Consider the following 24,975-nt stretch of genomic DNA (forward strand, 5'->3'; position numbering starts at 1 on the left):
GGAGCACCTGGGCACCCTTCCAGGAGCCCTCTGCAACCGGCCTGCGTTTGTCTTGGCAAATCAAGACTCAGGGATGAGCCAAGGAGGAAGCTCTCACTGCTGACTCCGACGTAATTCAGCTTCCCCTCCTGGGATAGATGTCAGTGCTGCCCTGCAGCCCCTGCTGCTGAGGAGGGAGGGAGTGACAGAGGGAGGGAGGGAGGCAGCAAGAGCAGTGCCAGGAGGAAGCAGGGGTGCATGTGACCTCAGCTCAGAGTGTTTGGTAGTGAACATGCTGGGGAAGGGCGTACATCGAAGAGGGCCACCCTGCCCCTGGGTTCTGTTATTCTAATTGAATGATACCTGGCAAGTGGCACTGCTCTCTGCATGGATTGCGGAGATCAGAAAGGGATAACAAACGGTTTAATCAAGGGGATGAGCACTCTGTAAGATGACTGATCCTGCACGCTCAGGGGGAAAATATGCCCAGGTCTGTCAAGGTCTGAGACACCTATGTGTGCTTCATGCTGCCCACAGCCCTGGCTGGAGACAGGGTGCAGCAGCAGCCTTTGTCCGCCTGCTTTTGAGATGAAATGAAAAGCCAAATGGCATGGGTGCATTTGGCAGGAACAGTGTGTGAGGAAGGACTTGGAAGCACTGCCACACCTGGCACCAGCAGCACATTTCCCTCCGGTTTCACAGGGACATGAAATTTCTGCCTGGTGTCCCCAAACCTCTCTCATAAAATTCTCTGTCCTCCCACCTAAAAGCCAGGTTGTCAGCAGACAACGGAACAGCTCCCTGGGAAAGAAAAAGGGATTTGCTAAGTCTTTTTGCCTGTTCCTTGGAGATGGCAAGTGTGAAGGGGATCCATCTCACACGCACTCTCCCCACAACAGATGACTCCATGCAGGAAGAAGTGGTTCCTATTTAATTGTGTGATGCAAGATCGCTGTTCCATATCCCTGAACAGGCTGAAAATCAAGCAGGGCCAGACCAAAACATGCCAGAGCAGAAATGCTGGCACTCTCCCGCCCAGGCCCTCCCCCTTGTGAAACAGCAGTATTTTTAGGGGATTGGTCATATCACGGAGTTCATTTCATGATGGGATGGGATTGCTGAGTCCATCTGCGGTTAGCTGGAGTGATGTAAGGGGGATGGAGCTGGAAACCATGATGAGTGGTGCAACACAAACAGGAGTCTTATAGTTTACCTTTGACATGAGGAGAGGCATCGGAGTTTTGTTATTTGGGCCAGAAGGTCAAATAGCTTTTGTGATCTGTCAGTTTGTTGGACTGGCACGTGCTTAAAGGGGGAGGTAGGGACAGCTGGATTTAGGACTGGGAGGTCGCTTTCATACAGCAAGTGAGAGTTTCAGTCATTTTGGCAAGGATTCGGTGAGGGTGTTTTAGGGGCATTGTGAGCCTCATGTTATTATGAACATAGGAAGTAAGATTGTAAACGAATTGACTAAATTCACAAGCATTTAGCTTATGCAATACCAATATTGCATAAGCTCAATGTTAATGCAAATGCAATATAAATATTGCATTTAGCTTATGCAGTACCAATAGCATAAATTACATTAAATGGATCCTAAGACATAGGGCAATGCATAATTTTTTTAAAAATGGAAACTACATATTTTCGGTCATAAATAGCATATTTGAGAAAATGGGTCTCTGGTGACCTCCCCTCCTTCAACATCTTTTTCATCCAGGGCAAGGAGGTTTTGAGGATGGGAGAGGTAAAAGAGCCAGTCCAGTCTCTAGTGTCAGCAGGGGCATTCTCACTTGTACTACCAAACCCTTCAGAGCTGGCGGCAGCCACTGCCAGGCTGAGCCAGAGCTGAGCTTCTCTGTGTGCAGCCATCCTCCCTGATGCTTCTGGGACCGCTGGTGACCACAGTCCTCAGCAAGATGAGACCAGATGTGTCCCCGAGTGAGGGGTGGGCTGTGTGTTACTGCTGACTGGGGAGTTAGAGTGAGGAGCTGGAAAGTGTGATGCAGGAAAGGCTTAACGCTCAGATCTGCACAACAGGGCCCCATCTGTTCTGCAGAAAATATCTACCTGTAATAAATTTACATCTTGTACATTCTGACAAAAAAAAAAAAATCCATGCTGAATTGCAGTGGAAAAAACTTTCTCCTTCCACTTCCAGTAGTTAGAAAGGAGCAGCTCCCAGTCCAGCAGGAATTTAAGCTCACATTGAAGAGTTTCAGGGTGGGGTTGAGTGTGGGCTTTTTCAAGTAGATTTTGACTTCTAGATCCAAACTTAATTGTCCTCTTCAGATGGACTGAGATTTGGAAAAAAATAGAGGCAGACCACTAATAATTCCCTAAGCTTTTAAAGACCTTGTCTTCCTCTGAGAATCACAAGTGTGGGGGGGAAAAACACGTGGCTGCTTTTTCACAGCTTCATCTGACTGCATTTCATGGAGCAGGAGAGATAAGGAGTCCTGCAGGACCTCTGGTTTTTAAGCATGAGCTCAGTGCTGGATTTCACACCTCCATATCAGTGAGTTTCTGCCTGTGCAGTGCCTTACCTATCTGGGAAGAGGAACATGGCATTCCTGCCTGGTGTGACAGCACTCAGCCCTGGAGGTGTTGGGAGAAAGGCAGCTGGAGCTGGAGCTGTTTGGCTTTGACCCAGTCGGACATCACTTTTGTAGTGTGTTCCAGGCAGATCTGGACATCTTGATGCACAGCTCTCTCCCAATGACTCCAGCTGGCTGGGACATTTCAGTTGGCACCTACCAAGGCTGCTCGATCAAATCCAAAGTGTCTAAGCCATTTCTGCCTCATGGCTGGTTTAGCCCCATCAGGTCTCCCTTCTCTATAGCTGGTGAGGTATTTTGGTGCATGAGCCCAAACAGCTGCTGCTCCAAAAGTGTGTTTTGTCAGTGGTAAAATGAACCTGAGAGGCAGTGCATGTAGCAGTCTGTTAGATTAGTAAAGCACCCGAGGCTCAGAGACACTGCCTGCATGTTCGGGTGGTTTTGCTGGGAAGCATCCCACTGAACCTGGCAGCTCAGTTGCTCCAAGGCAGCTTCTGGAGAACCAGTCCACCAGAGTTTGGAGACACCCACTCAATCGTGTGGATTGAAATACAGCCCGAAGTGGGGAAAGAGGTGGAAGATGAGCACCATGGGGACATTGGAGAGGAGTAACGGATATAGGAATGCTTGTGTCAAATAATTTCCTGAGTCAATCAAGCTGAAAGTGTTCACAGGCAGACAGTGTAGAGCAGCCCATGGTCAGACTGTTTTTGGAAGCTAAAAATAGCAGCTGAGTGGAGTCAGTCCTTGGTTAATCTGGGTTTGTTAAGGCCAGACATCCAGATCCAGTTCAATACTTTTGTTAAAAAGGCAGTACTTACAGCGCTGCTAAACTGGCCCATTGCCCATTAGGGTGACACTGGCCACTGGGCACTGGGCCAGCTTGACTGGGAGACTTCAGCATCCTCCTCCAAAGGCTGCGATGAAATGTTGGCCTGGCTCATTCTCCTGAGACCTCATACAGTCAGTCACGAGCAGAGCTGAAATTTCTCTGCTGAATATCTCAGCCCCAGGCTCACAAACCTCCACTTCTGTCCCCAGAATTCTGCTGGCAGCCCATAGCTTTCTATTGTCTAAAAAGAACACTATGCCAAAATGCATTTTTGAAAGTAGCTAAAAAGTCCAAGCCATCATGGACTTCCCAAAGAGAGGGAGAGAAAGGAGGCAAGGCAGGAAAATGGGAGTGCTTTGGTGATCCTGTAAGCCTCACCTTCCCAGCAAGAAAACTAGACTATGATTTCCCTTGTGACACCACCCAGGTCCCCAGGTCCTGGATCAGGGACCTCTGAGGGTGGGGCATCTTTTGAAAGCCACATGCAGACTTTGGAAAGAGTTGAAACACATAGCAAAACCAGGAAAACTGATGGATCAGGAGAAGTTCCTGGTGCCCAGCAAAGCCCACTGCCAGTGAATTACCCATCCCCAGGTGTCAAAGCAGGTTTCTCCACTCTGTTTGGCTTCCCAATAGCCTGAATGGTGTTCCCTGGACATATCAAACTGTCCAGTGATGGAGGGGATTGCTGAGGGCAAATCCTTTGGTTCTGGCAGTTCTGGGATGAGTCCTATGCCTCGGTGCCTCCAAGCTCTGCCTGCAGGCATGAGCTTTGGGGTGCTGGTATATACTTGACAGTAACAACTGCTTGGGTAGCACAGAGCATCACACTGCTTTCCTGGAAGAAATTGTCACTGCAAGAGAGAGGGAACCAGAGCACAGTGGATGGGCCGAGCAGGGCATCCTGAAGGCTTCAGGCTGGCAGCTTGACTTGCCTGGGAAAAGCCCAGGCCATCTGAGTGGCAATTTACACCACTTCTGATGCCGGGACAGATCGCTGGCTCGAAACTGAGAGAGAGATTACTTTGTTTGCCCACAGTCAGCTGATTAAAATTGTATTTTCTGCACATTTGAGTAGTGATTAGTGATGAAATGCAAATCTCATGCAAATCGTTGCAAATGGCTGGTGTGCACAGCCAGCTCCAAAGTCGGTCACTTTCCTTTCCTCTGAGGCATTTGGGCTCTTTTAATGTTCACACGGAGGAGCAGGACAAACACACTTGTTGTCTGAGCACATAGCTGAAGCAAGCAGCAAACAGCATGGAGAGAGTGGGAAAAATCAGCTGTGGCCTGGGTGCACTTACAGAGTGGCATCAAGTTTGGTTACATCAATACCTGGAATCCAGTTTGTGCAAAAATGTATATTAAATAAACAGCTACAAACAACACAAACAAACCTTGCACATATCTCATTCCCAACCTAGTTTCTCTTATTTACCAGGGCCTTGCTGCGGTCCTGTTTGTGGAATGGCCTGTCACTTTGCAAGTCAAAATGCTATAATGGTTGCTGAATATAGTAACAAAATATGTTTCTCTAAGGATGAGATTTGGAAAAAAAGTCTATAAACACAATGAAAGCAACAGAACAAATTCCCAAACCATTGCCACAAAGAATAATTGCAAATATATATCCATATATATGTACATATTTTTAACTTGACTTCTATTTTTCTTTGGCTTGCAGATCCAGAGCATTGCTTCAGTCTGAAATGAAGTGAGGCCATGTTTCCTCACTTCCAGGCAGCTTTGTGGGGACTGCAGGGCCAAGATAAATAAATAAATAATGGCTCACAGACTGAAATACTATATTTAATAATGCTGATGAGTCCTTCTGAAACCTGGTTGTGAAAACTTTAAAAAGTGTCTGTTTCCTGTAGCTATCAACATGCTAGAAAAGGGGAAGCCCTACAGGCTTGTAAAATTTTTTCCCAACGGCTGCAGCTTTCACAGCTGGTCTTGATTTGCCTGGATATTGCTCATTTTTCTAGTGCTCATAACAGCCCTGGCATGGAAATCCACACAGCCACCAGGTGCATCTTCATGGTGTGCTGGCAGGTGAAGGGTGCCAGCCCAAAAAATTATTCATCCTGATTAGCTCTTGGCTGTCCCTGCAGTTTGAGAAAACGAGGCTGGATTCATGAATAATAGAGTGAATACAGGAGGCCTAATAAAGGACAGGATTCATGGGCATTATAACTCCCATCATGTCAGCGAACAGGTTTGTGCTGCTTGTAGCGTTACCGTCCCTTCTCCACACACCATGTTTACAGGGTTTGTGTGTGCCCATCAGCTGGAAAACAAACCCTTACCTGTGGCTGGCTGATGAGCACAAACAGAAGCAGCAGAAGGGAAACAGGGCTGCTCTGGACTTAAAAAGGCAAAGCAGTACAAGCCAGCGTGGAGGCTACAAGTGTCTGAGGCTGCGTGTCTCCAGGCTGTGCATGTGTGTGTGCGCCAGTGCCTATTAAATATACATGACCCTGCTATTTGAGGGACACCGTATGTGTACCAGGGAAGTGACTGGGCTGACGTGGGACTTGCTCTGCCTCATAGGAAACACAGAGGAATCGGTGCCTATACCTAGATCTTGTGTGAATCAGACGTAAATCTTTCTATCTTCAGCTTTCATACCAGTCTCCCTCTGACGTTTTTTATTGCACAGCTGTTTCAGGTAGGAAACAATGGCATTTTCTGCCCCCTGGATAAGACTTCCCTCACGCTGGAGCATGCTGCCTAGCCCAAGGACATGGTACAGGGTTCTCTGCTCTTCAGCTGGAAAACATTTTTGTCTGCTGCTTTTCTGGCAGGGCCCACTGCACGCAAATTTTCGTCCACTTGGAATATACCTTGGGCATTTTTATCTGGGTTTCTGGGAGCTTGGAAACATGTTTTTCTGCCTGTCTGCTAGGATTTTGATATGAGGCTGTTTATTCGAGTTGTAGAAATGGAAATCTCATCTTCACGAGCCACTCTGGAATTTTCCTCCTAAGATCAGTAAAAGCAATCACTAATATGGGGCATCATTTATAGCGCTGTGCAGAATAATCCTCCAGGCTCTCTGGCAGCTATGAACTGGAAAACAATAAAGACCACTACTAGAGGGTTCTTTTTTAAAAACAGAACAAAAACAAACAAACAACACAAAACAAACAAAAAAATACCCAACAAAAACAAAGCAAAGAAAAACCCAAATTTGTTCTTTGATACATTGTCTAGCTCTCAGAAAAGGAGGCAGAAAATTGAAAATCTCTCCCAGCAAATGCATACAGCACCATTCCAAATTCCTAAGCTTCTTTTTTTCCCATACCCTGACATCTTCTCTGAGTAGTGCCAATAAAATTAGAGACTTTTGCTAATGTGGTCTGCAAAGGTTCCTCTGGGGAAACAACGACCGTGAACAAATGTTCACTTCCATGGAGGGCTCCCAAGTCCAAGGCTGCCGCAGCTGCCCCCAAGCACCTTGGCTCGGCCAAACAGATGAGCCCTGTGCATGCAGAGCCGGGACTCACCCCAGCTCTCCTGGTGCTGCCACACTCTGAGCACTTCTGGGGGTTTGTTCCCTACTTGCTGCTGAGATTTTCCAGATTCATTTTGAAATGCACTCAAAACTTGCTGAAAACTGCAGCAGGGGGGAATTTGACTTTATTGTGTGGCCTCACGGCTCTTCTCTCCGATTTTGGTCCAGATCCCCACACATTTTGCTGCACATGATGGTACCATAGGCTGAATCTTTGGGTGTTCTTGCAGCTTCTGGCCCATCACACTCAGGCACATGGCCAGAAACCCTCACTCACCATGCTTGAGCTCTGTTGTGGTTGGGGTTTAATTTAACCTAAATAACTTTAAAAATGTGAACTCTGGTGGGAAAATAAAACTCTAACTGTATGTGGCTACTAGATGATCTCTACCTGGCTGTAGTAAATAAATGTGCTCATGGTTAGTTGGACATCCTGATATTCAATCAAAAACTAGATATCATGATGAGATGGTGTGAATTGATGTGATAAATGACAGCAGGGGGGCTGCATTGCACAGCATTTGAAAGGGCACCTCAGCCTGTCTTTGAATGGACTCCCCTGCTGAGATTTCATTCTCTTCTTTGAAAGCATTAATATCCCACAACAGCACTTGTCCATGCTTGAAGGAAAAGCAAATGAGTTTCAGAGAGGAAGAGGGGCAGAATGCAAAAGGCAGCTGTATTTCCTGGCTAGTTGTTTTGGTCAATTTAGTTTCCTCTTACTACACTTTGCCGCAGTTTCCTTGAATCCTGACAGTGTCTTTGGAACATTTCTTAAAACCAACTTTTTTTATAATACTGTAATTGCCATCACTAGTATGGCTTTCTGGAGCCAAAGGCAAACCATGCTACCTTCATTTCTACCTACCTTTCTTCCCCTGCCCAGCTTTGCACTGGGAGGACTCTCTGGGAAGCTGTTGTTCCCTTGGCCAACCTCCTGCCCTCCTTCCACCCAACAGCTCCTAAACTATCCCTGTGGTTCCCACTAGGCCCGTGCTAGGGAGAAACTCCTGAGCGTAATACTGAGGTGCACTTCTTCTTCTTTGTGCTTCAAATGCTTCTAAGTCTTCTGGCATTAAATTGTCCTTCCCAGGAGCAGCAGGGTTTTCTCTGTAGCATCACTCCACCTGCAGCCAGCCAACACAAGGAGCAGGTTCCACCTACCCAGCCAAGTGCTTCAGTCCAGAGTTAAGCTCCGGCTTTGTGCCTCTGGCTTTCTCCAGCAGCCCTGGCTCACTAAGTCGAGCTCAGGATTAGGATAAACAAAAAAAGAGAATCATCCCCTTCAGATACCAGGCTGAGTATGAGGGGGCAAGTGTATATGTCCCAGCAAGCTTCATTGTTTACCTAGCACAAGCTGGTAAGGAGGGCCACCAAAATTACTGCGGAGAGCCTGTCATCCTTGCAGCAAGGATGCAGAGTCCCTGATGCAAAGTCATTGTGCCTGGAGACGTTTGTAGTTCAGAGACCAACAGTAAGTAGGAGGACAGGAGGCCTGGTTGTGGAATTTCCTTAGGCCTTGTGGCTGCCCTTGCCATGGGTACCCAGGCCAGCCAGCTTTCCTGACACTGCCAGAGCTCCCAGCTCCCCAGTGGCTCCCAGGCACAGGAAAAGCCCTGCTGAGGGCACAGCCTCTGCAAAAGCAGGTTTGGCACTGGGAAAGAATGGAGCGTTTCCAGAGCAGATTAAATCTTCCAAGACTTTGAGCTGCCAGTTTGAATAAGCCTACACATTTTGCAAGTTTTTAGAGTCTTAGAACTTGGTCTAATTTAAGCAAATTGGCACATCCTGAGCACTGGAGAGATCATTCTGCTAAGTTTCATCCTCTGCAGGAAAGCATAAGGGAAGACAGAGTTACTTAATATAGCGCTTGGGGAAAAAAATGTTTGCAGGTGCAAAGCAGCATTTTTTCCCCGAAGTTGAGATGGTGGGGCTTTTCATTACTGTCTCAGGAGTGGCCACTCTGCATAGAAAGTTTCAGTCTGAATGGCTAGAGTCTGGCAAAGTATCACTCAGCTGAAACAGACTCTAAAATAGTGGAAAGTCGTGGGCAAACATAACAACAGGCACTGCATTTAACTCACAGCCCTGATGGCACCAGGCATCCGGATGAGCATGTGTAACATATGAGGATCTGCTGAAGAAACGGTGTCTGGGAAGTTTTCCCTCTTCTTGTCTTAACTAAGGATTGCAGAGAAATGGAAACCAGCTTACAGGCTCTAGGGTTTGTGTGGGAATCACCACTTCCTCGTAACATCTGCAGTTCCCAGCACAACAGAAATGTGCAGCTGGACTTGAGGCAGCCCCTGTGCAGCCCTGACTTGAGTTGGGGCTTGAGAAAGCCTTGTCTTTGCAAACAGTCTGGTGGTCTTTGTCTTCTGACCTTTAACGGTTGATCTTGATGATCTTAGACATCTTTTCCAGCCTTAGTGATTCTGTGATTCCATGACTGTCACAGGAGCAAATCCAGCACATGTGTGCCCACGAGGCTCTGCAGTAGGATTTTTCCATTCAGCATTCTATATATCTGCCAGTCCTCTGAGCTTATAGACAGACATTGGAGCTGCTGAGCTGGCCACAAAAGGTGTAGTTTTTAGCCCCACGTACAGCTGGATGTAGTTTGCTCCCATAGGGAGATCTCCTCTGATGGCCTGAACACACAGGTCTAGGCTGAGGCCACTGAATGCTGTGTCCTGCTGCCACAATTGCCATAAATGGGGCTGACACACGACTGAGATTCTGTGGGCAAGGACTTTTCTGAATTGTCATTTTCAAATGCTCCTTGCCATTTTCACCCAGTCACATGTAAACCAAAACATGGACATTTTCCCCTGGGAAGAGGGGAAGAGCTGCTCGCCAAGGTTGAGCCCATCATAGGCACCCTGCCCAGCTTGTTAGGCAGCAAGCAGCCACAAAGCTCTCAAGTGTTATTCCACTCTCACGATTCTCTTGGCCACTTGGTTCCTCTTATTTTAGCTTTGTTTGAACAATCTCCTTGGTAACTGGAGACAAAAGCAGAATTTTTTTTGTCCTCATAGGATTGGTTTCCTGCCTATCTCAGAACTGGGAGGGATCCTTAGCCAAACGTACGTTTGCTTTGTTGCTCCCACCACAGGCTTTAACCTCATGTATCACTGGGAAGTTCAGGAGACCTGGTGTTTCTTTTGAAGGGTTTTTATACATAGAGTTTCAGTCGAGAGGGTTGTATTTCACAGTTTAATTTATTTGGCAGTAAACAGATGGTGTGTCAGTCACAGTGTGAATGGTGGCTCTTGAAGTTGCCCACATGCTCCTGACCTCCAGTGTGTCCAGCAGCAGGGAGACTGGACTGGAATAGCCCTTCTCAGGATGCTGCAAGTGCTGGAGTGGCAAAACCCTTCAGCAGGGTCAGGGAGTGACTCCTTGCTGTATCAGCACCCTCCACATGGGTCCCACAGCCCTGCACACCTTCTAGCACCCGCCTCAGGACATTAGGGTCCATTAGGACTGTGTCTTTTCAGATTAGTTGCAGAAGGGTCTCTGTGAGGGTAAGGGCATTAATCACTGGCAATTCTTGAAAACCTGGAAGTGTTTGAAAAGACAAGGAAAAAATCCCATCTCAGCTGACACACTTTATTCCTCTGCCCTCTGGAGGTGGAAGTCATTGGAAAGGAAGAGGGAAGAAAAAACCGAACCAAACAACTACCAAACTGTCTGAAAACTTGGCTGGGCTGGAGGCAGAGAACAACCCCACTGCTGGCACTTAGCCCCAGCACACGCTTTTTCTTGGACAGAGCAATCCCCAAAGAATGGAAATGGCAGTGTGAAAACACCAAGCAGCACCTTTAGTGCAGAATTTACAGTTAAGATTTTGGGGTCATTTGTTGATTTAATGGTCCAAACACTGTCACTGTTTAAGGCAGTATTGCCCTAGCAACAGCCCCTCTCCGGGGGTGGCTAGGGAGTACTTCATGGGGCATGGTCTGAGCTTGCTGGCCTTATCCCTGGATAGAAGGGATAAGAATGAAGGATCTGCACCACCTCCCTCGCAGGGCTTGCCTTTTGACATAGTGACAGCATGGCATGGCACTGGGGTGTAGCTCTCAGCTTGGGTTATGGTCTTCAGAAATGCACATCCCCGATGTTTCAAGCCTATATAATCACAGCATTTCATGTGCTGGTAACCAGAGGCTTCATGTCTTTTATACCGTCAGGTAACCTCTGATACTGGTCAAGCATGGAGGACTTGCCAAAGGGAGTCTGAACCAGGAGTGAACTCTGCAGCCAGTCACTTAAATTGCTAAAATGTGAACATTACACTTGAACCTCCCTAGAACCCTGACAGGAGATAACTTACAACTTCTTCTAATAGAAGTTCAGTGTGACACTTGGTGACAAGGTCATAAAAGTTCAAAAGGCTTTTCTGTGGCTTAGGAGTCCATTAGCATCCACAGGGTCCCTCCAGGGAGAGCAGGTAGGATGCTTGTGGTGTGCTATGCTTCCAAATACAGATCACACTGCTTACAGCACCACAGGCTGAGACAGTGTCATTCTGTTCTGCAGTTTGCAACTTGAGTGCATGTGCAGCTTAGTAGCATGGTCTGTTAAGCTGACACAGAAGCTGTTGAGAGGAGCAGGGTCATTCCCATGTGAGCAGCGTGGCACAAAATGGTCACAGAAACTGCCCAAGTCTTGACATCAAGTCACTTGCATCCTTCACTGGGCAAAAAATGATAAATGTAGCCATGGTGAAGTGCTTACTCCTGCAACACTATCAGGAGGCTTTGATCCTGCAGCTGGGTCACCACACCAAGGGTTTTGGAGGAGCGTCTCGAAAAGAGGGACCTGACCTTTGGGGCCAGCCAGCAAATAAGAGGAATCAGGTGCATTCCTGACTGAGGATGGAGTTAAAATGACAGTGGGTGCTGCTCTTGAAAGTGGACCTGCACATTCTGTATTGATGTTTGCTCTTTCTGTGGCATGACCTCGGCTGTCACTGAGCATTCCTTGTCTTCTTTTCCCATGTACAACTGCTTTTCCAGCTGCAGAGCTAGCTGTCAGCAGCCCTGGCAGAGTGGCAGGGCACAGTTGAGCGCCCTCGTCCAGTGTCTTCTCAAACAAGAATCCCTTGCCCTAAAGCCCAGGCAAACAGGATTTGAAATGTGCCTTCCCTGGGAGGGAAACTGCTAGGATTGATACAAAGTCCTGCTGCAGTGGCGCTGCTGGAGCAGTTCATGCACAGCAGATGTATTTTGGGCTTCCTTGAATCCCAATTCCTGATGCTGAAGCCATGCTGTTAGACATGGACCTATTATTTCTCAGGGTCCCCACTGTTTTGTTTAGTCAGCTTTAACTCAGCAAAGTTTTCTAAATGATTTACAGAACTGCAGAAATGTCCTTTTTGCTGGCAGTTGCTCACTGAAATTCATTTTGTGGAGGCCAAAGCCATTTCAATAAGAGTGATGTCTCCTGTTTGAGGAATATTGTCATGGCAACTATCCAGGTGCACACAGGGAAGAGCAACTCATATTTATATGAAAGGTGAGAGCAATTATTGTGGTGAGGGGGAACCTGGCTGCAAAGAAAATCTGCATGTGTATTTGGGTGCAAGAAGCACTTATATGTGCTTTCCTTGGGAAAAATATATAAGAGGACAATCAGGGAGAGGGATAAGTGTTTGACCCAGAGGTCCTTTCTCACTCAAACTCTGTCACAATTTTATTCTTCATCATGCTTGTTTTCCACTTCAAGTTTTTCCAGCGGGTATTTCAAATCCAGCCCAGACCCCTTCTCAGGTGAGCATGTGTCTCTTCCCTGCAACATGCCACCCCACCACTGTGGCAGATCTTGCCAGTAGAGCATGATGAAATATTGGACCAGCCAGCTCAGTCAGGAAAAAATCCCAGAAAGGCAGAATGAGGGGAAATGTCAGATTTTGGCTCTTAACCCTGTAGGCTTAGAAGTGGGATTTGCAGGGTTTTATACTGAGCAAGAATGTTGGGCTGGGCTGAGCCCTGGGCAGTCAATCCTTTGCTTGTAGCACAGGCTGAATTTTTCAGGACTAATGCAGTTTTTAGCTGGCATGGGCAGGGCTGTGAAAAGCCAGGGGAGAAGTTATTTCTGCTCTGTCAGCTTTCCCAGGTACCTTAAGTAATTGCTGCTGGGGGTGTTTTTGATCAAACTCACATCAAATGTGTTTTCCTTCCTAGTCATCACTTGTATTGCACTGTTTGTGCAAGTTGTCCTTGGAGCTCAGATACTGATCTAGATGGATCTCTCCTGTTTGATCCCCCAGTGATCCTGCCTCCACCAGGCACTCTGGTAGCTTTCAGGACTGTGGATCACCATCACTAGACATGCATGGCAATGAGATTGGGAAAAAGCAGAAAAACAGTTTAGTCCTGTGTTACCACATTCAGAGCCATGGAAGGGGAGGCCACAGCTCCAGCTGTCCTGGGACAAGGAAACATTTAAGCATCACCAAAGGCTCAGGCACTAGTTCTAGTTTGGGGCAGATCAAGAGAGTGCCATTCATCTTCACCTAGCTGGGCCCTTGCAGGATGTGACATTGGCAGATGAATGAAGAAGTGCATTAGTCAGAGCATGAAATTCACAGTCAATTCAGAGCAAACATTGATGATTCGCCAGAAAAACATTTCTGATCTGACAAATACTTCTCAATATGGTCTTCCTAAGAGGAGAGTCAAGCAGCATACAGTCTAGCATGTGAAATCATCTTACCTGGCAATCGTCATTCCTGAAGAGTATTTTCTGAGACACTGAGCATCAGCTGTGCCTGTCATCTCCCAGCTATTCAAGCAGCAACAGCTCTCAGTCTTCCTGTCTCTGCAGACCACCTCTCACACTTTGTATTTCTGCAAGGCCAGGGAAGAGCAGGCTGGATCTTTCTCCAGGATTTTCCTGGTAGTGATGCTCTGGATCCAGCCGGTGTTATGTATCTGAGCCGTATGTTGTCATTTAAACTCAACGTATCCTGAGGCCAGAGGAGCAGTTGGTTTATGCAGACATGGAAATGACAACACAGCCCTGTGGTCTTAGAAAGACTGATTCAGGAAGCCTTGGGGAAAGAGGTGGAGGACGTTTAAGAAAATAAGAGTAACCAGATGAATTTTGGCTCCAGAGGTGGAGGGAAAATAGAGGGACCATTTCCCTCTCCCCTTGTTTGCTGTGTCCAGGCTTGTTGTGCTCAATCACATTTTTGGGAGGCATTGGACTGTGCAGTCTCATGCAGACCTGGACTGCTGGACCAGCAAACCAAGCTGCCACATCAGATCAGATCACATCCACACTACCCAAAGCATGCGTCACGCTTCGTTTCAGGCAGGTTTTCCTTTTCCCTCCCTGTCATGTTTGCAGCGTGCTGCAGGCAAAATTTTCATTAAGTACAGACATTTCATGTCAGCGAGGCTTGGTTCGGCAAAGGATCCTTCATGGGTGACTCATGGGACATCTTACACAGATGGGAACTCATCAGCAGGGACAGGAAACCCTAATGAACCCTCTCCACTGTCAGAGACCACTGGATAATAGTTAAAATCATGTGTTATACAAGGTCATTCACATAATCTGGCCCATTTTTGCACCTCTTCTGTCCCTCAGGAAGGTTTGTCCCTGCACTGGCTGAGCAGGAATTCTGTTGCCCTGTCCTTTGTCCCCCACCACACACACATCCCTTGTGTCTGGGACAAATGCCTACATCACAGACTTGGGTGTCTCTCTGCCTGTGAGGCTGCCACCTCCTCACCATAAGGTGCAGTTTTGTTGTCAAGTGGTAGAAGAAAAGCCCTATCAGCTCCTTTTCCAACCCAGCAACAAGACAACTTCCTTCCTCAAGTAGCTGTCAGAAATTTGAGCAGTGAAGCTGCTAAGTGCACAGAAGCACTCCCTGGTGCCTCGGTCAGCGGAGTTGTGGGCTGCAGAGATAGACGGGAGCAGCAAAGTCTCTTTGCATCTATAATAGCATGGATGGAGCCTTGAGCCCCTGTTGCCTCTGGAGATGCTCACAGAGAAGATAAGGACATCCAGGAGAAGAGCAGAGCATAGCAAAGGCAGAGATGGCAAGAGGAATAGTTGCCTTGCTCTTGGTAGTTGGCTCCAACCATGCTCTGGGGTCTGGTCCAGGCTGCTCACTGTGGCCATGACCCATTTACACGGCCCTGGCTTCTGACTCCGGTGGTGCCCAGCTCTGATGATGGGCCCACTTGCTCCTCTTTACAGGCACTGTCCAGTGCCCAGCAATCACATGAGTCATGTGAGGCAGGGAGGTTCCCAAGCCACATGCCCATCTCTCATGGCAAGCTTTAACTTCAGCTAATTAAGTGACTGGCTGACAAGCAGATGTATGAGAAATCAATGTGGCAGGTTTCTGGGGAAGCCTGAAAGTGCATGCTAGAACAGGCAGCACTGATGGATGTGGCTCTGAAATATCGCCTCCAGAACATGTATCCCTCGTGGCTATTCTCCCTCCATAATTGAATGCTCTCTGGGTGGGAAATGCTCGTCTGTTGGGATATCAGGGCTGGCAGCACAGGATCCCACTCCTGACTGCCTAGCCTGGATGTTATAACTGTGAATCTGCAGTTGAAAGTCCTCCAAGCATGTAGTTCTCCTGGGCGAGCAGTGGAAGCTGGATGGGTGACAAGCTGCATAAGTGCATTGTTCCCTCTATTGATTCAGGAATAAGTATCTGTCCAGACAGCAACAGCATGCCATGTTCTCATGGGCAAGCTTGTTACTGGCTGCTCTAACAGCTGGTTAGTTTTGTGTTTAGATTGTAATTTTCCTGGCCCACTGGAGGCACCGTTACCGACTGTGTGCAGTTCTTTGCTATTCCAGCTCCGGCTCGTGGGTGGTCTGGGCACAACAATGATTTCTTAGCTGAGAGAATTCTGATCTGGGTGCACAGCAGAGTGGAGTTGGGCAAGATCTCTGGATTGGAAGGGCTCTGGATTAGAAGGTTTCTGGTCCAACTTGTTCTCACAGGGCCAACCTCAAAGCTAAAGCAAGTGCCTTCCCCAGCTGGCATTTTGCTCTAAGCATTAGCTCTCTTCTTTGCCCTGCTTTTGCCATTGCACAAAGCCAGTTTGCTTCCCCGTTGACAGGAGAGTTGCAGCTCTGTCCTGCTAGTGCTGTGTCATTTGCAGGCAGACATCTGGGCACTCTCTCTTGCCCTTTCCAGAGATGTGCCCAGAAAATGGCAAGCGGGCTGGCGTGCTTATGCCAAGTGCACATCACTTCCTTTGTTGTCCATGACACTGAGCTGGCGTTAGCAATCACACTGCTCTCCCTGGCACATGGGCTACTGCAAATGCCAAAAGCTTACAGAAGCTCAAAGGGCAATGCGAGAAGTCTGCAGAGCATAGCTAAGTACACAGAAACCTGGTCTGGCTAGGAAACCCCTGAGGCACAGATGCCTGGGGCTGGGAGAGGATCAGTTGGAAATAATGTCTATGTGCCCATCCTCCTACTCCAAGGTGCTTTTGGCAGTTGTCACAAGAAGAGGCCATGCTGGCCGGTCATTGGGTCTGATGGGGTGTATCAGCTCTTCTTTTGTGCCCCATTACCAACCAGGACTTTTCCATGGGCTATTGTAACTAAGGGTTATGTGGGAACGTTCTGATAAAAGACCTTTACGGTTCGAATGAAATATCGTGGTTTGAAATGAGTCCTGACGGAGAGCATTGGACTAGGAGTGAGGGCAGAGCTTTGTATGCCAAAGTTACCAACCTTCTTTCGTTGCTGCTGGGTGTCTGCAAGAGGAGAAGAGCTGGAGCTGCAATTCTGCAAGATGTGTTTTATTCTTTGATTTCCAGTACACGGAAATGAGATGAAACTCATTCCCTCAGCGATTGCTTTGACTACAGACTCAGAGAGGTGCAGTTTCTGGTACGGAAGTGCAGACAGTTGGATGGGCCCTCAGTCTTCATGCCAAAGCAGGGTTTCTTTAGCTCAGGTGAAACGGACCAGCAGCAGCTGTGCTTTGCTGCAAACTTGCTCCATGGTATCACTGGGGGTCCCTGCAGGAGGCAGGGAGGAAGGGACAGGGAGGTGTGTCAAGGCTGGTGGTTTAGACCAACACAGGACCCCACTCATTCAAATGTGTTGGAGAGATTCTCCAGAAATTGCTTTTTCCCACCTGCAGTGGGGTTGAGGGTCAAAACAGAAAGAAAAAATCCATCTTTTTCAAGGGCTATGGTCTTGCACAGTCATGGGATATTGAGTGTTTGGCTCCTGGAGACATCAGATTATGGCACATACACCACTGTCAGCCCCAAATCAAAGCTGATTCTAGACCTCTGTCTAGAAGGGACATCTTGGAAACACCATCTAGATTGACCACAGATTCTCACAAGGAGAAGAAAATGTTTAATGGTTTAATCTTCTGATTTTTCCCTCTGTCTCATGGATTTGGGACTCCTGGTTCCTGGCCCTGCAGTGACTGAGCACCGGGGGTTTCAGGGTGATACTCAGTGTCCCTCTGGTTTTCTGTTGTACAAGCACTATCACAGTTTGTGCTGAAAGAGCCTCTGGGTCACAGGAGAGAGAGATTTTAAATCCAAATTTCAGTGTGTACTTGCGCTGTCAAGACTTTGGGTCTCTTCAGCCCACTGTGTCTAGCTGGTAAAGTCCAGGGGCAGCTCAGGAGAGCTCAGTGCTGCAGTCAGTCCACATTGCTCTGTGAGCCTTAGCCAAGCTGTCCTGGCTCTGCCAGCCACCCACCTCTGCCTTGTTCCCACCATGTCTTGTAATGCAAGAAAATAGCCTCACACAGCAACCCGTACCTCTGAAAAAGAGGACTGTGGGCAGCAGGCTGATAGAGCTGCACCCTGAATGCAGCAGGAGCACAGGACTAGGTGAGGGCACCAGGAACACAGGCTGAATTCCACAGACTCACAGACAGCCCCATGGTAGCTTGTTGCTGCCCACATCCTCACAGCCACCTCTCTACAGCAGATCTGCCTGGCAGAGGAGTGAGAAGCAGAGACCATATTGAAGGGTCCAGGAAGAGCAGGGTGACATGAGTGCACATGCTAGATTACTGTAGAAAGCAGTCCTTACTTTGAGGCAGGATAAATTGTGCAGTTGCCTGATCCTCCTCCTTCTCTACTGATCAAACACTGCCACATGGCCACATGCGTGCAGGACCCTGCAGAGGGGGGTTGTAGCAGGCAAAAGGCAGTGTGATGCAGATCAGGCATGCTCTAAGAATAGCTTGTGTTATTTTCATATACTTGCTGTTTCTCAAACACCATTAGGAGGTAATCCTTTTCTCCGGGATTGCAGTCTCATCCCAGGGACAAATTTGCCTCAGCAATTCTTGCTGATTGGAGATTCATACAGAGAGCGGACTTGGCATATGTTCTTCCTGCCCTTTTTCCTAACAGCCTTTTACAGCAGAAACAGCAGCAGCACACATCTACCTAACACAGGGCACTTGTTCACCCCCTAGAATGATCACTTGGAAAACTGCATAATAACACCACCTCCTGGCAGTGGCACTTTATGCCCCATTATTCTGCATTATTCAAGGAAGTCCTATTGGTGTTGGGTCTAAGTATCAGAAAAATCTTTTGTAATTGGCACCCCAGTTTCTTTTCATAAGAGAGAGAATTATTTTGTGGGGCTTTGAGGTATGCCACACACAGCAAGCCAGAGCACACCCACAGGCAGTTTACATCCTGATACCTTGCTGTTCTCAGAATTTAAGGCTGCATCCCTTTTAATTAACTTTCCTGAAAAAAGTTATTTTTTCATACATGAGGGCAGGATGAGGTGTACATTTCAATAGGATTTGTCAGGAGAATTATTGATTTTGTTAGTAATGTTTCTGAAATTGTGCCATTCCGGTAATTCTGCCAGGTTCTCCTTGAAAGCTTAGCTAAGAGCATTTTTATATCCTTCATTAGTTTTTTTAATACACGATAATTTCCCCTAACTCATCAACGCAGAGCAAGATCAGCTGCGTGCTTGGTAATCATTTTTCCTGTGTACAAACCTATTGCAGCAATAATTACAAACTGGACAAATTATTACAGATATTCATTATAAAATACAATTACACTGAGCAGTGCTGCATTGTTACACTTTTCACAGCCATCACTTGCTCTTGAGTAAATGGTTTCATTATGAGCATGAAGGGCAAACTTAATACACTCCTGACTCACAGCAAACAGCACAAGAAATCATCCTGGCTGTTCCTCGGAGTGCTTGCGGTGTTTACCACGAATGAGTAGAAAATGTTGACTCTGCTGCCAAATACTTGTCAGCTTAACAGAGGGGCTCTGGGTGGCCAGTGCAGATGTGCAAGGAGGGGAGAAAGCCAGAAATTACAGCAGCGTGGCCTGAATTTCACTCCCCTAGAGCGTGGCTTTCTTCCATGTTTATGGGTTTTCAGTGCTGGGACCTGCCAGGAGCAGCAGAACCTCCTTGATCATGTATTAGGGCAGCCTTGGGGCTGCTTCAGCCTGTGCTGGCTGCTCGTGGAAAGTGCAGAAGAGCCAGGGATGGGACAAGAAACATTTCTTCAAAGGACAAGACAGACAAGCTTGGGCAGGGAGAGAGTAACTGGGAAGCTTCTTTAAGAGCATTCACAGGAGGGCAGTGCTGTCAAGTGTTGGGGGAAAGCAAACCCAGTCAGAAGGTCAGCAGCAAGCACAGGGCACTGCCCTGGCTTTTTAGTGTTGTTATTCCTTCTTATTTTTTGTCTGGGACAAGGTCAGAGCCAGGAGGAGGCCCTGTCCCATCAGCAATGCCATGAGTGCATGACAGTGAGCAGAGCATTCCAGGGCAGAGCAGAGGCTGCTGGATTTCTGTCTCATATGTTGTCTTTTCAAGGACTTCGCACTGTAGGAAGGATCACAGTAGCACAGCCCCCCACACCATACCCCTTGTACCCCAGGTTTGGTCACCTTCTGGTGAGCAGCTTTCAGCTGGATGTTTCTGGACTGCTTTCAGTCCCTGAAAAGACCTGAAAAACTTCTTCTGTGCTAATTTTTTTCCCCTGGTAAAACAATTTTCACTTTATTGGGTGCTCAAGGAGCAAACCTCTCTGTGGGTGGCCACAGCCTCCTGCAAGGCTTTCATCTTCTGTGATGTGTGCTTGTGGCTATGCTCTGGGCAGGGACTCTGCCTTTGGACCTGTCCTGATGATGCTGCAGGGGCAAATTCAGCAACCCTGGGTCATATGAGGGAGAATTGCTGCTCAACTCTTGAACAGGAGAAAATTAAACCTTGAAGGCTTGGGAAAGGATATGCTGCTTGTGAAGTAAAATTAAAAAAGTAAAATCTCACCATCAGAGAAGCTTTCCATCACCCTGCTCTAACCAGAAAGACCGTTTTTCCTTTACATTCTCTTCACAGAAAAAGTCCTACTCCAACATCTCTTTCAAGCTTGTAAATTAGAGCCTCCAAAGTCCAAACTGAGCAACTGAACATGATGTTGTGCATGGATCTGCTGTGCCTGGTGAGACAGAGTCTCTTCCATGCACAAGCTTGAGCAGTGCATCATGCTTTCAGAGGCTTGGTCTGTGCTTGTTCCCAGTTCTCATGCCCATGCAGCGTGTGCAAGCTATCAAGGGGCTGTTCTATACCCTAGGTTTTTGGAAAGGGGCATGTCTTGCTGCCCCCACTGCCCCCCCAAGGCACTTCTAGGGGAAGCTGGCCCAGGCTGTGTTGGCCTATGGCCATGCCAGGGGGGATGGCACCCTGCAAGAGGCTGGTGCTCTGACCCTGTGGTCTGTGCTCATCCTGAGGCAAGCTTGGCCCATTGGCTCCTGCCTTTGCTTTTGGCTGTGCTGTCCCTCCAGCCTGTGCTACCAAAACCACTGTTTTCTGTTCGCAGCCCCCTCCTCCTGCTGTTTCCATCCTCCTCTTCCTCCTCTTCTACCTTTTCTTCCTCTTCCTCTCCCTGTTTCCCCTCCTCCCTTTTCCCCCCTTACTCTTGAATCTCTATTTCTTCTTCTCTGTTGCAGCAAAACGATATCAATCAAGGTGATAGATGATGAGGAGTATGAGAAAAACAAGACCTTCTACCTAGAGATCGGGGAGCCCCGGCTGGTGGAGATGAGTGAGAAGAAAGGTGGGGGACGTGCTCCGGGGCTGAGCCCAGCCTGTGTGTCCCTGTCTGGCTCACTCATGTCTGGCACCTGCAACACTGAGCTCACATCCCCAGAGCCTATGGAAAAGGGCAGGAGCAAGACCACTTCCCATTCCCTCTGTGGCCTTTCCCTAGCTCACCAAGGTACAACCTTGTCCAGGTGGTGGGGATGCTCCTGCCCTTCCCCATATGCCCCAGGAGGGATGTGCAGCCGCTTTCCCCCACCCAACCATCTCTGTCACCACGGCACCCGGGCGGACGTGAACTGCATGTGTGTGCAATGCCAATCATGTGTTTGCCTTTGTCTTGTGTTCCCACAGGAAATTCATTACCCTTAGAGTACTTGACCGTGAGGAGTATGAGAAAGAGTGCAGTTTCTTCCTTGTGCTTGGGGATCCAGTGTGGCTACGACGAGGAGTGAAAGGTGTGAGAGTAAAACCAGACCAAGCTCTCGAGACGCTGCCGTCCGCTTTCTCTGTGTCTTCCTACTCTCACACTCCTTTCTCCTCGCACTTTGGCTCCTGGCCGTTTTGCCCTCCCTCCTCTGAATCTTGGCCGCTGCACCTTTTTGCTCTGTTTTCTTTCCTCTGTTGTTTTGAGAGGATTCTGTCTCACTCACCAGGGCCCCTGGGGAGCAAGGTGTGCTCCCAGGATGGCCCCGGAGCACCTGGGCAGGGGACAATGAGCATCGCCAGCCCCCAAAGATGTTTTGAGAGTAACTGCCCTGCCACATTGCAGCTACACCTTCGTTTAATCACGTAGAACGTTCAGTCGTGACAAGTAAAAAGGCAACGCTGCATCATTTTTATCAGAAGATAAAACAGCTTTCACTTGAAATCAAATGCATGGCCAGAGCAGTAATTTTAGCCTTTTTATGCTGGCACTAGAATCTGAAAATAGCCGAAAATTACAGCACAAGCAGGTAGTACCATGAGGTGCAATCAGTTTAGGTAAATCAGGTTATACTCAAATGAAGTTTCATAGCTCTGCATTGGATAATAGCTTCTCACAGGAATAATAAAAACAATTTCATCTTTCATCATATTTCTGAACCAACTGCAAGACTTCCCGAAAAGGCAGAGTTCACCTATTTTCCCACGCGTTTTTTCTGCTAGAAAATAGGGTGAAAATTAATGGCAACAGCTAGTTCTGCATGCTATTCATGGCTGAGTAAGAAGCAGTTTTTAGAGTCACTTAAGATATGGACCATTATTAAAGCCTTTGTAGCAAATTGGCAGCCTCATTTGCTCTGTCTGCCTTGGAGCTGCTTTCTAGTTTCTGGGACATCAGCGCTCCCTTCAGCAGGCATGGGGCTGTAATATATTATTTGATCAGGACAGAGAGGGCCCCCAGTGGTCCCCCCACTGAGTGGGGACTTGCCACGTTCCTCTTCAGCTCAGGTACTGTCTAGGTCAGCTGCATCATCCCCTCCATCAGCTTTCCTGCTGGTTTATGTGACCAAATCAGACACACTGGCATGACTCAGGCACTGCAGGTGGGGTCTGTATCATTAAATGCTGCTGGTGGCATCTATGGAGCATAGAGAATGTTGCCAAGATAAATTTACACGTGGACAACTCAACTCAGCAGCTCCAGCCTTGTCCAGCTTCACAAGGGCCAGTGTGGGCTCAGCCTTGCAAGTCCAGCAAAGGCAAATATGCTTTTCAGGGCCAAGTTTGAGAATTGTGGTACTAACTCCGTCGATCCCAGCTGAAAGTTTTAGCTAAAAATAAAAGGAAAAGGAAATAAAGTTTTTCATTTTCCTGGTCACAAAGATAACTGAGAAAAACTGAGAGAAGCTGAGCTTTGTGAACTCACTGGCTGGAAGACAAGTCAGAATTTTAAGGGATGCTATTTGCTGCTTTGGCCATGCAATCTTTTTTATTTTTAACTCGTTTCTTTGTACTTGGTTTTGTACAAAGGGCAGCGAGGCAGGGGTAATGGTGACAAGGGCAGCCTGGAGATAAGGGCATCTCTGAAATGTCACCCCTGGGCCACAGAGCTGTGTTGGGGTCTGCATCTCAGGGGCAAGAGACCCACCCGGGCACTAAGCGAGAGGAGACCTAAAATGTTGAGCAACAAGATCCTCGAGCCAAGCCTTGCCACAGACTTTTGTTCTCTCATTGCACATGACAAAAGTACAGCTGTATGCTGGAGCCATTGCTCCCCATTAGACAGCTGGAGGAGGTCAAAGCCAGTAGCTGCTGCACATGGGACATCTTGTGTCCTCCCCTGGGGCAGAACTGCCTCCGAGACCAATGGAAGATCTTGCACATAAAATTCAAAGGGGGAAAATTAATTTTTGGAGTGTGTCTTTTAATCCCATATCCACCCCATGTTTGCAGTGGTTTTTATTTTAAATCCACAATCCCATGAAACCTTTCTGTTCCTTCATTTTTAGTGCCTTTCTCTTAACACTAATGGTATCCTGCAGCTTTACAGATCTTAAATCTCTGCCCTGGGATCTGGTGTCTTTCTGTGGATATCCCTTTTGATTTCATTATTCATTTACTTTTCTTCTTCTGTGTTTGTCTCTGTCTCCTTCACAGCCCTGTTGTTGAATGAGCTTGGTAAGCGCGCATTCATTTTTCCTTTCCATTTTTCCAGTTTGCCTATTTTCAGAAGACAATTGATTTTGCTTGAAGTTTTTCTTTGCTCGCAGCATTCTCTTTTAGGGTCGTCAGCACTATTTAAGTAAACTCAGGTATCTAATGCCCCATCTCTCCTTAGAGTAGAGCCCCAAAGTCACCAATATTAATGAGTGGTAATCCGCTGTGGCAAAAGGAGCATTTTTTGGGGGTGGTTCAGTTACGGCCATAGTATACCTGCCAACACACCATGATACAGGCTTGTGGCATCCAAATTAACCCATCCCCTCTAACACTGGTGTGGCAGAAACAAGATTTCTTGGAGACTTAGGGATGCTTGTGGCCGGACAGGAAAATTGGCCAGTCCTTTTTTAAAGAGACAGTGCAAACTGCCTCCTGTCTTGGGAAGATTCAGAGCCTACCCAGCCTTTGCAATTCCTTGCTGACCATTTCCAGGATAGGACAGCTGGGAAGGGAAGCAAAGCCATCCTCTTTCCCCAAAGCACCCACAGCCCCGGGGCAGACTCACTGTGGTTTTACCCCCTCCACAGCATATATTGGATACCAGGGGGTGGCAGATTGCAGATGTGGGTTGAAAAGCCTGTGTTCAGGTCTCCCCACACTATCCCAGGGGTACATGTTGGGAAGCGGCCTCCATGTCCACAGTTCCTGGCCATGGAGCAGGGAAGGACCACCTTGTGGGCTGCAAGGTGTCCGTGTTGCTGTGTGAATGCTAATCCTCATTTATTTTCTCTCTCTCTCTCTCTCTCTCTCTCATTTTTGGTTTCATCTAGGTGGCTTCACCATCACAGGTATGGATTTCTACTCTTCCCCCTATCCCCCCCTCCCTTTCTCTTAATGGCCATATGCTCACCCTGCTCTTTCCTCTTGGTTTCCTCTTTGCTTTTGTTCTGTCCTGGAGGGAAACTCTGGAATGGTAAGAAGGTGCTGAGCTGCGGCCCCACTGCCCCGGCCGGTCCCTCTAACACAGTGTCCTCTCACAGAGTGCTCTGCCTGCCACACACACCTAACTCCACCTCAGGGAGGGTGAGGTGTCACTCCTGAAGTGACAAGCAGCCCCACTTCATCTCTTGGAGCAAGGTGGACTTCTCCACTTGATCCAGTTTCCCCTCCGTGCTGCCCACACCGGAGGTGTGCACAGGGCTCTGTCCTCCCCAGGCAGCCACCAGGGTGCCCAAGCACTGCAGGAGGGGCAGGACCCCATGGCTGCTTTAGCCCCTGCCCTTCCCACCAGCGAGACCCAGCAGCAGGGCTTGCTCCTCTGTCATTAGCCAGCCAAGCATCTGTCATTCAGCCAAGCACTGCAGGATGAGAAGATCCTGGGTCCCACACATTGCAGAGCAGCCCCTCAGGAGCCCTGGAAACAGCAATTCAGACCTGGGAGG

At 48.0% G+C, this 24,975-nt stretch overlaps 1 protein-coding gene across 7 annotated transcripts in view; it reads left to right on the forward strand.

Moving 5' to 3' along the window:
* The window catches only part of SLC8A1 (solute carrier family 8 member A1), a 128,703-nt gene that overhangs the window by 80,819 nt on the left and 22,909 nt on the right, over positions 1-24,975 (forward strand). For 3 of the 7 annotated variants that reach the window (XM_027696943.1, XM_027696942.1, XM_027696940.1), the window contains 2 exons: positions 20,857-20,963; positions 24,364-24,381. In XM_027696943.1, the coding sequence (XP_027552744.1) occupies positions 20,857-20,963; positions 24,364-24,381 (125 nt within the window). Of the gene's footprint in view, positions 1-7,354; positions 7,360-20,856; positions 20,964-21,301; positions 21,406-24,363; positions 24,382-24,491; positions 24,507-24,975 lie in introns of those variants that run through there. The other 4 variants (XM_027696946.1, XM_027696944.1, XM_027696945.1 and 1 more) reach the window with 4 other exon arrangements.

This window comes from Neopelma chrysocephalum, unplaced genomic scaffold, assembly GCF_003984885.1.
Source record: "Neopelma chrysocephalum unplaced genomic scaffold, ASM398488v2 Primary Assembly neopelma1_117, whole genome shotgun sequence".
Taxonomy (NCBI): Eukaryota; Metazoa; Chordata; class Aves; order Passeriformes; family Pipridae; genus Neopelma; species Neopelma chrysocephalum.